Source organism: Copadichromis virginalis, linkage group LG5, assembly GCF_057382275.1.
Source record: "Copadichromis virginalis isolate Kocher_CV1m ecotype Utaka linkage group LG5, C_Virginalis_male_GT1.1, whole genome shotgun sequence".
NCBI lineage: Eukaryota > Metazoa > Chordata > Actinopteri > Cichliformes > Cichlidae > Copadichromis > Copadichromis virginalis.
The window spans coordinates 2,961,754-2,978,630 of record NC_140622.1 but is presented as its reverse complement, the minus strand read 5'-3'; the positions used below and the strand labels follow the sequence as shown (position 1 = coordinate 2,978,630).

Below are 16,877 nucleotides of genomic sequence, written 5' to 3'. Positions count from 1 at the left end.
TCAAACTGAAAGGTCAGCAGGACCAAACAATCCTCAGCTATCTAACAGAAAAAGGAAACAAAGCACAACATGATATAGAACAGATTCACAACAAGATGCACACCCTTAAGGTTAACAAAATACTGAGGACCAGTGTGAGTTTGTAGGATGGGAGAGACACACTGAGCATCCGGAGTCACAGCGTACTTTAAGTGGAATATGAAGCACCTTCATTCAAAATAAAACATCAATATTGTTATCACAAATCATCAGTGAATATGCTTAAAAATCAAGCATGAACACCACAGAGTATTCCTCATATTAATAGTATTAGTATTCCTCTCTGTTAATAAAGCAGTGCATGGTAATGTCTCTGAAATGTTTAAGAGTTTGGAAATTCTTTACTTTGTTCCTCAAGTTCAGTTTTCCTTTTGTTTGTAGTCAGCTAGCTTTAGTTAGACAAGTGTAGCACTGTAGCAAACTTTTCCGTCACTGCCCATTTCAAGGCTAAAAACTCTGCCCATAAAAACTTTTGGGCAGAATAACAAGATTCACTCCTAGACAACCCACCGCTTCCATAAGCTATTACCCTGGTCTGGCCATTTTGCTCTTAATAGAGTGCGGCACCAAGCCCTGTAGTGCTGGTGTCAGTATGGAGCGTATATAGCAGTTTAAGGTCAGCAAAACCCAATGCAGGTGCAGTACTGAACTTTTCAATGACGGTTTTGAAAGCAAGATCACAAGAGGGAGTCCATCGCTCACCGAAAGGTGTCTTGGGGTCATGGTACTGGACAGACTTAGCTTTAGGCTTTGTGCTTTTGCGCAAAGGAGGGTAGCCTGATGTTATGTTAGTGAGGGGCTTAAAAATGCTCGAATAGTTCTTAATGAACCGCCTGTAGTACTCTGAAAAGCCTAAGAATGAGCGGAGCTGTTTAACATCACGGGGCACAGGCCAGGTGATGAGATGATGAGATGAAATGGCCTTTATTTGTCAGTTGCAGGTCTTTTGCCCACAAACGAGATGACAGACCTTGCCGACCGTACATACAATACACAAACATCACATTGGGGAGACAGGTCAGGCCAGGTAGCGAGGAAAAAAAACATTGAAATGTGTAACATAAAAGGATAATACAGGAATGCACAGATATCAACACACCATAGCACAATAAACACAGACAGCAACATGGGAAAGAGTCCCAGTGTGTACATCTGATCTGGGACCGCTGCAATCTTTCAACTGCGCCTCCAACTGACCCGATGTCCAGATCAGAGAGGAGGTAAGCCTTGGAGGTGGCATTGGTGTCACGGTTCTGGGTCCGTTGGACCCAGTATTTTGAGTTTATTATATTTCGGTTTAATTCTGCTTCATGGATTGTTTTCTTATTCTCATAGTGATGATGATGATTATTTCTTGTTTCTGTTTATTCGTGCTTAAGGATTTGTTCTCAGTTATATCTCACGTTTAGTTTAGTTCAGGTTCCATGTGTCATTCTCTGTCTGTCTCTCAATGTAAAGTCTGCATGCTTGTTTAGTAATTCATGTTTCCTGTTTTATTGTGAAAGTCTTTGTCTTATGTTAGTGTGTGCAGCTCTGTTCCCCCCGTCTCGTTAACCCTGATCTCTCCCAGCTGTGTCTCCCTCCTGTTGCCCATTCGCTGATTACCACCCTGTGTATATTAGCCCTGTGTTTTCCTGTGCTCAGTGTCGCGTCGTACCCTCAGATTATGCCTGTGTGTTTCGGTTTTCCATATTCCATGGTCACTTCATGGTCACTGTTTCTTTGGTTTCTGTATTCATGTCACTTGACGTTTGGTTTTCATGTCAGCAATAAAAGCTGAGGTTCTGATTTATAATTCTGTGTTCGAGTCCTGCGCTTGGATCCTCCTCTCCGCCTGCCCGCACACAGAGCCCTGACAGAACGACGCGACCATAAGATGGATCCAGCGGACTCACCTTTTGCCTCAGAGGGAAAGTACCTCGCACAGCTGTGGGATTATTGCTGGCGCATAATTCACGCTGTGGATAACTACAAGAGGCTTCTAGAGGTAGTGTTTCTAGACAACTTCTTGTCATCCCCTACCTTCGCCATACCTTTCTGGACATTAACGGATTAAAAACGATAGTAACAGCTCTGAGAGCCAGTTTTTGTTTTGAACTGTTTGGCATGGGCGGCCCAGGGAAGGAGGATTCAGCTGCTCTCCTGGAGGCCCTCGCCACTTGGTGCTCTCGACGTCAGCAGTATGTTTTGCCAAGGTTCATTGCCAAGTCGTTCGATCCACCGTTAAAGAAGAAATGCAGCCCTCACCATCATCATCCAACCACACTTCCATTCTCTCCTGTGGTACGGACTGGAGCAGTTGTCATTTTCACACCACAGCAGGAGCAGCCACAGCAGAATTTCTCCAAGCCACCTTCAGCTCAGTTAGCTGATCAGCAGCCACCTTTAGCTCAGTGTCCAGTGTTTGCTGCTCAGCAGCCGCCTGTAGCTCAGTGTCCAGTGTTTCCTGCTCAGCAGCCGCATGTAGCTCAGTGTCCAGTGTCCCCTGCTCAGCATCCACCTGTAGCCCTGTCACCTACTCCACCGCTTTCATCTCAAATTCAGTCACCCGTAGTTCAGTCTTCACCCCGGCTACCCATAGCTCAGGCTCTACCACAATCAGACCTTCTCCAAACATTGTTACAGTCCATAGCCCAGTCAGTAGCGCAGTTAGTGGAGGAATCCTTAGCTTTGTCATCTGCTAAGTCAGTCACTCATCTTCACCCTCAGTCAGGGGTCCCTATTGCCTCTGGTCCTGCTTCTGCTCCAGCTGGAGGGCCTGAGGAGCCAGTCCAGCCTAAGGTTTCGTCTGCTGGGGGTTCGTGAGAACCCAGCCAGCCTCATGTTTCGTCAGCTGGGGGTTTGGGAGAACCCAGCCAGCCTCGAGTTTCGTCTGCTGGGGGGTTTGGGAGAACCCAGCCAGCCTCGAGTTTCGTCTGCTGGGGGTTCGGGAGAACCCAGCAAGCCTCAAGTTTCGTCTGCTGGGGGCCCGAGCCGCCCGTCCAGCCTCCTGCCACGTCTGCTGGAGGGCCCGAGCCGCCCATCCAGCTTCCAGTCACGTCTGCTGGAGGGCCCGAGCCGCCCATCCAGCTTCCAGTCACGTCTGCTGGAGGGCCCGAGCCGCCCGTCCAGCTTCCAGTCACGTCTGCTGGAGGGTCCGAGGAGCCTGCCCAGCACATCCTCACATCTGCTGACGGTCCGGGGAAGTCTGTTCAGCCGTCATCTGCTGAATCATCCCCCCCGACTTCCACATCATCACCATTCGCATCACCGCCTGCTAGGGCTGCTCGATTATGGCAAAAATGATAATCACGATTATTTGACGATATTTATTTAACCCTTTAAGACCTACTATAGAACCAAGTCCGCCAGAGCTTATATAATTTTTTTACATGTTGTAGTGCCATTTGTGGGAGCATTTCAAGTTGCTATACAACTGTTATAGCCCATATTTTAATAATATGTATGCATTAAGTCCACAGTAACTACATTAATTGCAAAAAAGTGCAATAAACTACAAAAAAATTGAAAATCGTTTTTGTTTTTTTACATATATTTCTACTTGGAGAAATTTAAGAGGTTTATCCCTCAAAACTTTAAATACAAAAAAGTTGCAAAAAATAGTTTACAACAACAGGAAATTTATTTTGAGTGTCTTCATAGTTTTATTTTGGAGATACACCAATTTTTATATACTGCAGGAAAAACAAAAAAACAATCCTATGATGCAAATTTGCAAAGAAAACAGCAGGTGCATCAAAATAAACTATTTCCAGCAGTGCAATTCGAGTTCTAAGCATCCCAGAAACTATTCAGAAAAGTCAAACATGACCAGTATAGGTTTTTAAGGCCTACAAATAAAAAACTACATTTCCGCGAAAATGACGTCACTTCCGGTTTCGGCCAGGAAATGGCGGTCATGCGATAGTTCGCGCTGACTTCTGTTTCACTGTGGGAAGTATTATAAACAGCTGATCGGATCGGCAAAGCGTGTTTCTGGAATATTATGTTTTTGTTCCTGCAAGCGCTTTTTATGCAATTTTTGCAAAGCTTTATGTGGAAGGAAACCGTGACTGAGGACAAGCTGATGGCATAAGATGTAAGTACAACTCCTCCAGTTTCATATGCAAAACAAATTATTGCGCTAGCTTACGCGGTTCAGGTTCTACAGGGATTTAAAAATAGTTACACAAAATGGAGTGTGCAGCTCTGACCGTCTTTAAAGGGTTAACAATAACAACGTATTGAATAATGACTTTAAAAAATAATATAAAATAGTGTGCAACACCACTGAAGTTTTTTTACCTCTCTTTTCAACCAACAGCAGTCACTCTCCTCTTCAAATAACTTCTGCTTAGCTTTCTGAGCTTCCCTCGGGTCCTCTTAATCAGCGGTCTCCACCCTTTTTTGCGCCACGGACCGGTTTATGCCCGACAATATTTTCACGGACTGGCCTTTAAGGTGTCGCGGATAAATGAGGGAGGGGCTAATAATCGGCTCAGTCATTTTTAATGATCGTTGAAAGCCCAGATCGTAATCGTGATTAAAATTCGATTAATTGAGCAGCCCTACCGCCTGCAGCGTCGCTGCCGTCAGGTTCCGCGGCCGTCCCGCTGCCGTCAGGTTCTGCAGCCGTCCCGCTGTCTTCATCCACGCCTGGTCCAGCCTCCGTGACTTCATCCACGCCTGGTCCAGCCTCCGTGTCTTCATCCACGCCTGGTCCTGCCTCCGTGTCTTCATCCACGCCTGGTCCTGCCTCGCCTGGTCCTGCGGTTGCCACGCCACCGTCAGAACCAGCTCGACCCGTTCCGCCTCGCCTCTGCCGGCCGTTTTCCGGGCCTCTAAGGTGGCGTCATGGCCTTCGGGGACGGCCTCCGGAAAGGGTTTGTCGCCGCCGCCATCGCGGCCGACCTCCGGACCTGCTCAGTGGCCGCCACTGCCTTCCAAGTGGTCGGCCTCCAGAACTGTTTGCCCGTCGCGGCCGGCATCGCGGCCGACCTCCAGACCTGCTCAGTGGCCGCCACTGCCTTCCAAGTGGTCGGCCTCCAGAATTGTTTGCCCGTCGCCGCCGTTGCCGTGTGCACGCTCTGCCCCTGGAGCTGTTTGCCCGTCACCGCCGTTGCCGTGTGCACGCTCGGCCCCCTGATCTGTCTTGGCTCTTGTGTTGTCGGCCTCCGGGTCGACCCCCAGACTTTACTGTGGCCTCATGACTAGTCTTGTTTTGTGTTGTCCTGTTTTTGGTTTAATCCGGACTCTTGTGCTCCTTGTTTTTTTTGTTTTGGACCCTCCTTCCTGGACCCCCTCTGCCCGCCCTGGTCTGGTGCTCGGGTTTGTTGTGCTTTTTTGTTTAGGGCTGTCGGGAGCCAACCCTTAGAACATGAGAACGCCATGTTTCATAGTCAGCTTCACTGTAAGTTCTGGGCATCTTGCCAGATAAAGCTCTGAGTCTTAATATAGAGTGAGCATGTGATGCCTTTTCAACACTCTTGACAACATGCTCGACTACTATTTTCTGAACCTCTGGTGGGCCGAGGTCAGTTGGACTCAATATTTGAGGTGTCAAGTTTGGTCTTATGGGGCGTTGGAATGTGCCCTGAATGAGTTCAGGAGGGTGAGCCAGTTCAGTTAAAACTGAAGGTGAGATTCCAAGTTGTGTGGATCCTACCACAGGGCAAGTCTGATCAGCAGTGTCATTTTCAGGGTTTATTTCAGCTGTCTCAGCAGCTTTAATGGTCTTCCCTATTGTGGACATGGCCTCCCGCAACACTTCCTTGAAATCCTTCCCAGTTAACTTGGCTAAACCTTTCAGGTTGCTAATATAAGCTTCAGTAACACTGCCCCCTACGGTCTTGGTATAGACGTCAGTTAAGGCTCGAATGCGGTAACTGACATTTGGATTCTCAGTGGACTGTAAGAGGTAAGGCAGCTTAGGTGCTAATATTTCAACAGCTGCACTGGACTCAAACTCTACAATCTGACTTTTGTGGAATGCAGAAGAGTCATCATCGACAGCGAGTACTCTACGAATAGTACCATGTTGCTCTAGAAACTCAAATACCTCTTTGTCTATCTCTCTATCTGCAACACCGCTAAAAATTATGGCATTTGGTACTTTAATGGCATACTTGTTGTCAAAATCCATTTTCACAGTATGCGAGTTGTCTGATCAAAGGGCAAAAAGGATTCCAATGTTGTCACACAACACTCTAGGCTCCTGGCTGGCTCGCCACTTTTTATTCTATGTAAATGGCCTGTATTTATATAGCGCTTTACTAGTCCCTAAGGATCCCAAAGCACTTTACATATCCAGTCATCCACCCATTCACACACACATTCACACACTGGTGAAGGCAAGCTACATTGTAGCCACAGCCACCCTGGGGTGCACTGACAGAGGCGAGGCTGCCGGACACTGGCGCCACCGGGCCCTCTGACCACCACCAGTAGGCAACGGGTGAAGTGTCTTGCCCAAGGACACAACGACCAAGACTGTCCAAGCCGGAGCTCGAACCGGCAACCTTCCGATTACAAGGCGAACTCCCAACTCTTGAGCCACGATCGCCCCTATGTAGCACTGGTGGTGCAATACTAGTGGGCATGTAAGACCTGTTAGTGCTACTTCTAGCCTTTTTTGCATGTAGTACAGGCAGTATAGTTACCTTTAACCACAGTATGAGGACAGAGGGGAAATATGGGCCAGATCGGAGAGGTTCTAGATTCGTAGGAGCCAAGGGTGTCTGACAACAGAGGACTTCTACACAGTAGGTGTAAAAAAACAAACAAAATTGCATTTATTAACAGTTATCAACGTTTAGCAGGTTGTGCACATTTAACAAAAGTAGAGTGCGCTTCGTGGAAACAAAATTGAATAAAATAAACCCCAGGTCGCAGGTTGCCATTGGGGATCCACACGCAGGACTCCTGATTTGCAAGTTAACAATAAAAGTTTATTTACAGTTTCTTCACCGAGTGTATTTACAGGCTGGGGTAGTGGTATATACTGTACAAGACGTGAGGGGGCAGGGCTCCAGGGATCCGGGGAAAAGGGGAATCACACACACGCTCCACTCCGACCTCTCTCTCTACTAGTGACCAGTTGCTCCTTCCACACACCGCTCGAGGAAACACAGGGATGGGTCCGGGAAATCTAGGTACAAAGATACACACGTTAATATCTAGCACGCAGGCACGAGAAACCTGACAAGAGTTTAACAACGATCCACCGCTGAACAACAGACCTCTTACCTCTTAAGAACCAGCTGGTCTTGATGAGGTCCAGGTGTTTCCAATGCAGGGAGGCGTGGGCCGAGAGCGTGAACCCACCATGAGTTCCACCCCAGCAAAACAGGAGCGAGAGAGAGAAACAAAGAGAGAGAAAGAGAGACCGAGAGATAGGAGCATAATGATCAGCCCCTTGCTGATCCCCCAGGCCGTGACACCCCACAAATAGTCGACCCAAGGATATATTGTCTTTTGTGTCCTTTTTTAAAAGTCAGTTGCAGTCTCTCAATGTTCAGTAGTCACTCAGTGTGTTTGTAACCAGTCGGGTTACAATCTACCAGTTCATCCGGCTCTTTGGGCTGGGCTCGCCATCCAGTACTGGAAAAGGGATCCTCGATTCTTCTCAGGTCCTCAAAACCAATCCAATCGAAGTAAGCAAAGAAAAAAAACCTGACCATGTAAAGCAACAAATGCTACACGGGGCTTCACAGTGCTCACGTTGGCTCACGGCCTTCGGAACACACTATCACTCTCATTATTTTCAGCGAAGAAGGACTTTTACTTTCCAGTTAGCTTCTTCACCGCACGGGTAATGGATCTTTCACCGTCTCTGTCTCTGGCGTATCTGACTGGTACACGAAGGCACACACAGGTGTCCAAGCAGCGCACACAGGTTGGGGGAAGGTCAGACCAGCCAATGAGTGGTTGCTCAGTGGATCTAACAAACACACTCTAAGGCTACGTTCACACTGCAGGCGAAAGCGCATCAAATACGATTTTTTGACCCTATGCGACCCATATCCGATCATGGTATGACAGTGTGAACGGCACAAATCCGATATTTTCAAATCCGATCTGGGTCACTTTCGTATGTGGTACTGAATCCGATACATATCCGATGTTTCAGAAAGCGACTGCTGTTTGAACGTTCAAGTCGCATTAAATCCGTCTTTTTACGTCACTGACACAAGACAGACGCCAATTATCAGCTCCGGAGAAGCGCCCGAGAAGACATCGCGAACGCTTCCTGGCCATCCGGTGAAACTGCTGGGAAGACAAAGCTGGAGAAACGTGAACATTTTATTTGTACTGTATAATCTGCAGACTCTGACAGAAATCTGCAACTATCCTTTGAAGCAGCGCTCCTCTAAAACAGCAATAAGGATCATTATTAGGTTATTTACATTATTATGTAAATAACAAAATAACTTAAAGCAAAAATTGGGAAACGTGAAGTCCGAAGTCTTTATATTAAGGGCCATCAGTCAAACAATATTGTTTGCTCTGGGTCTAAACAGAGCGCGTTGTGTGTGACGTCTTCTTTTGCGCATGCGGGCTGCTTTGAGCGTTCACACTAGAGCGCGTTTGCTGTCACATTTTATTTGTAGTGTGAACGAGCAGACAAAAAAATCGGATTTGATCAAAAAATCTGAATTGAGCATTAAGACCTGCAGTGTGAACGTAGCCTAAAGGACAAAGTCCTGCCTCTATACCATTTATCCACATATTAGTTAAACTTATGTTTACATGCTTTTTATTAGTATTTATTATATTTAATAAATATAGACATGTGCGGAATCCACAGAAACCTCAGAATCTCAGCTAAAATGTCATATAAACCATTTCTACAACTACCAAACACACCGAAAACAAGCTGTGATTAAACGAGCAGTTATGTAAATGCACAGAAGTCCGCTAAACAAACAAAACCCAACCAGAAATTCTTCAGACTTCATGTAACCGGCTAAAGATAGGCTGGTTAGCTTCCAGGGCTATCACTGACTCCACACACCAAGTTTCACCACGATCAGACCAAAATTCACTGAATGAGCTGCAAAAGAAGACCACAAAAACAAACAGTGGCGCAAATGCGCTAGGACAGAAATTGGCTTACCGTCCCGAGTTCCTCCATTATTTTCGCCGGTAGCCGGTAGCCACGTGATTACCAGTAGTTACCATGCCTACCTAGCCACATCAGAGCTGTTTTCCGTCAACAACCTCCATTTTAGACCCACCTACGTGACTGGACAGACGCCACATGCAGTAAATTTGGTAAAAACGTGGGTTTTGGCATTACAACGTCTGATTGGTTGAAGTGACGTGAACGTGACATCATTACTGTGAATCTATTGGCTCAAACGATTAAAAAGAGGTGTCAATCATGCAAATTGACCAAAAGACACCAAAGTTACAGGCCCTCGGAGTTTAAAGGGCCAGAGACCAATTAAACGCTTCATGCGCACTGCAGAAAAGGGCCATTACAATGTAAATGTGTGGTTAATTCTTCAAAAATCTATTTTTAAAAAAAGCATTTTTAGGCCTGTTAATAAAATGTATTATTAATCTGCTCTTTAATACCTAAAAAAATCAACTGGCATGGTGTCCAATTGTGTGCCAAAATTGGACATTTTTGTACGTCTGGATATTCATGTATTGACAGGGCTGTAATTTTTCACTGTTTCACTTTAGAAACATAAATCTTTGCACAGATGATGTTTATATGTTGGTTACTGAATTTCTGGAACCAAATGTGATCTGAGGCATATTTTTAAAAGGGTTATCTGCTAAAATAAAAAAAAAATAAAAAGAATTAGGCGAGGATAAAATCTACTTACTTTTTCTGTGTTCCAGTCTCAGTAACTTTGACACAGTAATATCTGCTTCAATATTTACACCTCTGATGAAATTTCCCAAGTGTTAGCTTTATTTTGATACCAAGATTGTAAGGACAGAGTTTGTAATTGCAGAGAAATAATCAATAAAATTTGGGCATTACATTTTCGAGCAGGAAGCTCAGAAACCCCCCTGGGGCTTAAGAGGTTAAGATAATATTGTTCCTCTTTCTATCTTAAACACACCTAAATGCACTCACATTACGGTCCAACATCCATTTCGATATTCTGCTTTTAAGTGAGGTATTTTTGCATCATGCAATAAATATTTGTATTTTCTGTATCACTATGAGCTTTGTCTGTTTCCTTTCTCTGTTGTGAAGATAACTGAGACTTGAGATCCGGCTGACCTTTCACTTTCATTTGTGAATGCTTTGTAAGGCAAACCTTGTTGTGTGACCTCAATTAATTTGAGATCACACAAAGTACTAAAGCTAACAGCTAATAAAATAAGTACACACTCAACCAACTAGTTTCATATATGCATACATTTTCATCTAAGTTCTTCTTTCATCAGTTGCTAAATGATACCGTGAACTATGAACAGCTGTTTAATAACTTTTTTGTAGATGACATAAAATTTCATAAAAATGCTATTATTAAACATGTATGAGCGTATTACGCCATTAATTATCCATGTTTATAAATTACATACCAGCGAGTTAACTATTCATTAATGCTTTACTAAAGCTTTTAAGTGTATAGTCATTATAAAGTGTCACCATGAGGAGTAAATCATGTACCTTCCAAAATACACTTTGTCATTTTTACTGTTTTTCTAAGCAAAGACAATTTTTATTTGATGTCTTTTTCTCCTTTTTCCGGGTTATTTACAGAAGCCAGGGATGGATGTAGCTGACAGTTATGTGACATTTGTCCGTCATTCCCAGGACATGCTGCGGGAGAAGGTCAATGAGGAGGTGTATGTAGAGCGAATATTTGATGTAAGTAAGCTACAGCATTGCCTCTTTTCTCCAAATCAAAGAGTAACACCAAAGTTTCATTTACTTCATTTGCGCTTAATGTGCAGCTGTCAGGTAAATATTTAGTTTCACATCATTGCAAGTGAAAAGAGAACAGTAAATGTTCGCAAGTATTAAGGTTTGCTTGTTTTTTTTTTAAAGGGTTTTTTTAAAATTAATGTATAGTTGGAGGTGAGTTAAACAAACCAAACACACAGCACTTTAAGCTACTGCAGTTCTTACATTCAGTGTAACAGAGATTCCAAATAACAAACGTAGGCAACGAGATTGGCTGTTTGTTATTTGTTACTGCTGGACAAGAACAAATGCTAACAACTGCAAGCAGATAACTCCAGGAGGATCCAAGGCCTGCACAAAAGTGTACAAAAAAAAGTTCGCTCTTTCTGCATGTGATATACACAATGAGTGAGTTGATATATTTACAAAAAGTGCCATGTAAAGATCATGTAACAGGCACAAAGCCTGACATGACTAAGGCCTCTTCGCAAGAAGTACACAGAGTTATTATAGAGATTTGGAGGCCAAGGATAGAACAGGAATGCTGCTGGAACCCAAAATGTCCAGATGTTGGGAGGAAAACATACAGCAGCTGATATTTCAATATGAAGCTCACAAACTCAGCAATGCGCAGAGGGACATTCAGAGACTGTAAGAAAGTGGAAAGGTCACAGTGTCTTATTAAAACAGTACACAGGTTTTTTTTTAATAAAAAGACAAAAAAAAAAATAAGCAAACAAGCAAAACTGGCAGTTACTAATGTTTTGTAAACTCTGAAGAGTACACAGAGCTCAGGGCTTTTGTTAACAGGTGATACAAATTCCCATAGTCAACACTCTACTCCATAGCTTAGAGTGCATTGACGTATATTTCAATTACTGCCTCACAGGAGAGGAGAGAAGCCAAATGCAAGACATTGACATTGACACCCAGGTTTGTGAATGTGATAACTCAGGGATGAGGCAATGTAGGAGTTTGAAATTGATACCTCAGTGCATCTATTAAAAATCTCGGAAGGTCTCATTGACCTCAACCGTAAGGTCAAAGGTCAATGAGATTCATGAGAGCCAAAGTTTTCTGAAAATCTTGTGAATGCGCTAATTTGAGAATGAGGGGAAGTAGATTTTTGAATTGATGCCATAGGTGTTTCTATGGCAAGCCGAGGGGTAGCACTGGCAGCGGACAGTACTAGTTTAAAAACCTCTGGTTAACTTTCATGCATTACAGTTAAATTAAAGTGCATTAAGACAAACCTTAAAAATTTACAGTAGTGTTCAAGAGTCTTGAGCCATCTAACCTCTATTTGTATTTTGATAGAAAAATGAAATATAGGTACAGTGATTTACTGAAATGTTCAAACATACGTGGAAATACAGTTTATAAAACACTGTAAAGGCAGAGTTTGTATTCTGTTTGAAAGTCGATCTTTGGTATGACCAAGTTTACTCTTCAACACCATCTGAACTCTGTCCAAGCCCACTTGTAATTTCTGTAACTACTCCTCAAGAAAGGTTCTTCATGCTTCGTGAAGGACATTTCAAAGTTGCTCTTAGATGTTGGCTGCCCTCTGTTATGTTTGTTTGTCATCAAGATGATCACACACGGCTTCAGTAATGATTTGGTCCAAGCTCTTAGGAGGTGAATCTATGACAGATAATGTTCCATTATGTGTTTTTCTATCCAGGTATGCTTTCACTGCATTGATATTTTGATTGGGGTCATTGTTATTCTGAAAAATGAAGTTGCTGCTATCCATCCATTCTCTTCCACTTATTCAATTCAAGGTTGCTGAGGAGCTCAAGCCTATCCCAACTACCATAAACAGGCCATAATATTAGACAGGTCACCAGGCTGTCCCAGGGCTAACATAGAGAAAGAGACAACTTTGTCCTGTCTCCCTCCCCTCACCCAAACTGGTCAATGAGCTTTGTAAGGTTTCTTCCTGTTAAAAGGGAGTTTTTCCTTCCCACTATCGCCAAAGTGCTTGTTCATAGAGGGTCATCTGATTGCTGGAGTAATTCTGTATTCTTTTGGGGTATTTACCTTACAATATAAAGCACCTTTATAGGGACTGTTGTTGTGATTTGGCGCTATATATATAAAATTGAATTGAATTGTTAACCCCTTCAGACTTGTTGCTGATTTCAAGTCCAGTTCTTGTGTAGTCTGGCATGCTTCAGCCTTTTCTGATGATTCTGTTCCTTAAGATTGGCTTCTGGACAGCCGTCCTTCCAATGAGACCAAATCTAATGAGAAACAGGACATGGATTAACTGATGGGTCATTTGCATCACTGTGTGAGGTCTGGATTTTTTTCTGTATTTCCCCATTGTTAATGTGCTCTAAATAGTTTTTCACAGCTGTCAATTCTTCTTTTGCTCTCAACTTATTTAACTGCTGGGATGTTTCACTCGTGTTTGAAGCTTTCTGAAAAATGTGGCTAATCACAGTTAGATTTGAAGAGCTTTTCCCCTTAATAAACTTCTTTGTTTAGTGTCACAATTTGTTTGATGATTTGAAAACTATCCCAAAAAGTTTCATAGCACTTTAGGTGTCATATTTGATTACTTTTCTTGGCAGAGTTTAATTTAATGGCCTGGCTTCCTTTCTTATTAAACATACACTTCCAGTCACTGTGACCAAATAGTTCAGTCTTTGTTCCATTAGACCACAATAGAAAAGATTTCCATCTGGGCAACTACAAATTTCTGTTGAGTTTAAATGTATTGCAATACTGCGATATCTGCTTCTAATAAAACATATATTTACACATATTCTTAAACTCTCTAAATATAGTAGTCAGGTGTTATATATATTAGTCAATAAAGAAAAAACAGGTTTTCTCAGTGTTCATAGTTTTACTGTATGAGATAATAACACCAGGAAAAAGGGAAAAACATTCATTTGGTGAGTAAAAGAGACATACGGCTGCTTTCCAAGTCAAAGTTTTTTATAAAACACAAAGAGAAAGAAGTAACATGTATTTACAAGAATGTACAGTGAAAAATATAATATAAAAACAAACATGCATCGCCTTCAAAAATTCGAAGATACTTCAAATAAATTGTCGTTTGAATAAAAAAAAAGGATAAAAGGTAAATGGGTGCAAATAACTTTGTTGTTTGCAAAACTGGTGCATATGATTTCAAAATTGACAATTTATATTTGCATTTAAAGTTATATATAACTTTTTCTACTCAGATTTTATGTTTTTTGTCTGATTTTAGATCAATTGCGTTAATACAGTAGTCAAAATTAAAACATAACTGTAAATTCAGACACGTGAGGTTGTGCTGAAAAGAATGAGACCAAGCAAGGCAAAGTAAACAGTTTTTAAAGGTAAACTGTGGAGGAAACATCAAAAGTAGTTAAAAAATGGCCATTATACCCTAGACCCCAGAGGGTTAAACATTTTTTTAAAGTAACGCAATAGTTACTTTTCAAGTAATTAATTACTTTTAGAATCTTGTAACTCAGTTACTAACTGAGTTACTTTTTTGAAGAAGTAACTAGTAGCTATAATTAATTACTTTTTCAAAGTAACTTGCCCAACACTGGTCATAAATTGTATAGGTACACTGCACAGTCACTCGCCTAACCTACTGATAGAATTTCATTTAAAAACAAACTTTTGGGTTTTGTCTATGTCACAAATATTTCAATCCAGTGGAATATAACTTTATTTATATAAGTGTCATATCACAATAATAATTGTCTCTAGGTGCTTTGTATTGTGAAGGAAAGACCGTGCATTAATAGAGAAAAATTTACATCCTGTTAGAAAAATTAAGGAGGACCGACGTAAAAAAAAGTTAAGTCGAGAGAGATGCTGAGATTTTTCACTTTATCCAACTTCATCAAACAAAAAGATTTTTATACTCTTGTTTGTCAGAGGTAGAAAATGTTAAAAGGAACTATTCCTGTGAACACGATTCCTCTGTGTGAAGATGACGAAGCTACCAAAAGGCTGCCGCTGTACACTGTGCCCGGCCAAAGCACCGCCCAATTATAGTTTGGAACCACAGATAATGAAGTAACAGGATGATGTTTGATACATGTGCACAGTTAAAGACTTACACACTGTCCTTTCCATCTTTCCATCAATTGTTTGACTGTCTACATTATTACAGTTCACTTGATAATTACTAATAACTTCACTTAATGACTTGTTGCAGTCCTGAATTTGAGATATGAACATATCCTGCGCCTAACCATTTGTGAAATGGCCACGGGCCAGGAGTGCAGTCTTTTGTTGTGGGGTCATGTGGATCTGTTTTATTGGTTGCTGACAGTTTAGTTAAATACTGATCCTGGTTCCTTGATATGTTTTTTGCTTACAAACCTTACATGCCTGCTTACAAACAAAGGCTAAAGCAGCAACCACCAATCAGGAGTGAGGTCGCTCGCTGGACGGACCAATCAGTGGCCGCGCTGCAGGACGCACTGGATGACGCAGACATGTTTCGGCGCAGCTCTGATGACATCAACATGTTTACGGAAGCGGTTGAGGGATTTATCGGGAAACTAGCGGACGACACAGCAGAAGGAACTATCATCCGAACGTTTCCCAACCAGAAGCCGTGGGTGGATAAAAACATCCGCGACGCTCTGAGATCACGCACCGCTGCCTACAATGAAGGGCTCGTCTCCGGTAATATGGACCTATACAAGGCTGCGTCCTACAACGTGCGCAGCGCGGTCAGAAAGGCAAAGTGGAGATAAGGGGAAAACTAGAGTCACAGCTCATAGTGCGACTCTAGGAGCCTGTGGAAAGGACTGCGGACTATAACGGACTATAAACGACCAGCTTCTTCAATGATGAATGCCGACTCTTCACTGGATGATGAGCTGAACACGTTTTATGCTCGCTGCGACGCCACAGCAATTAAAACAACAAACGGCTGCGCGCGCTCGGAGTGCACCAGTGAAGAAAATGCATTCATCATCACAGAGCATGCCGTGAGGAACACCTTCAGGAGGGTGAACACCAGGAAGACAGCAGGACCAGATGCAATCCCTGGCCGGGTCCTTAGAGCCTGCGCTGATCAACTAGCACCGGTGTTCACAGAGATCTTCAACCTCTCCCTGGCCCAAGCTGTGGTTCCCACGTGCTTCAAACGGTCCATTATTGTTCCTGTTCCAAAGAAACAACAGCCCGCTTGCCACAATGACTACCGTCCAGTAGCACTGACTTCAATTGTGATGAAGTGTTTTGAAAGGCTGATGAGAGATCACATCACTTCTTCACTTCCTGCTACCATTGACTCACTTCAGTTTGCTTACCGGACTAATCGTTCCACAGACGATGCCATATCTCACCTGCTCCACACATCCCTGAGTCACCTGGACACTGGCAGAGGGAATTATGTTAGGATGCTGTTCGTGGACTACAGTTCAGCATTCAACACAATAATTCCCTCTAAGCACCAAGTTGAAGGATCTAGGACTCAGCTCATCACTGTGTCAGTGGATCCTCAACTTCATCACAGACAGACCCCAATCAGTGAGGGTGGGAAAACAAGTCTCCCCCTCCATCTCACTCAGCACTGGAGTGCCTCAGGGCTGTGTTTTAAGCCCCCTGCTGTACTCACTGTACACTTATGACTGTGTAGCCACATCCGACACCACCTCCATTCTCAAGTTTTCTGACGACACTGCTGTTGTGGGCCTGATCTCCGACAACATCGAGACGGCCTACCTGGAGGAGATTAGGAACCTGGAGACCTGGTGCCAGGAGAATAACCTCCTCCTAAACATCAGCAAGACTAAGGAGCTGATCGTGGACTTCACTACAAAGCAGGCGAGGAATTATGAGCCCCTGGTCATCAGTAACACACCAGTGGAGAGAGTGGACAGTTTCCGATACCTCGGTGTCCACATCACTCAGGACCTGTCATGGTCCTGTCACATCAACTCCCTGGTTAAGAAAGCCCGTCAGCGTCTCTTCTTCCTCAGAAGACTTAGAGACTTCCATCTGCCACTGAAGG

At 43.2% G+C, this 16,877-nt stretch overlaps 1 protein-coding gene across 3 annotated transcripts in view; it reads left to right on the top strand.

Moving 5' to 3' along the window:
* Positions 1 to 16,877, top strand: part of LOC146708760 (calcium-dependent secretion activator 1-like) — a 344,830-nt gene that overhangs the window by 295,310 nt on the left and 32,643 nt on the right. For all 3 annotated transcript variants that reach the window (XM_085455584.1, XM_085455583.1, XM_085455585.1), the window contains one exon: positions 10,748 to 10,855. In XM_085455584.1, the coding sequence (XP_085311710.1) occupies positions 10,748 to 10,855 (108 nt within the window). The remainder of the gene's footprint in view (positions 1 to 10,747; positions 10,856 to 16,877) is intronic.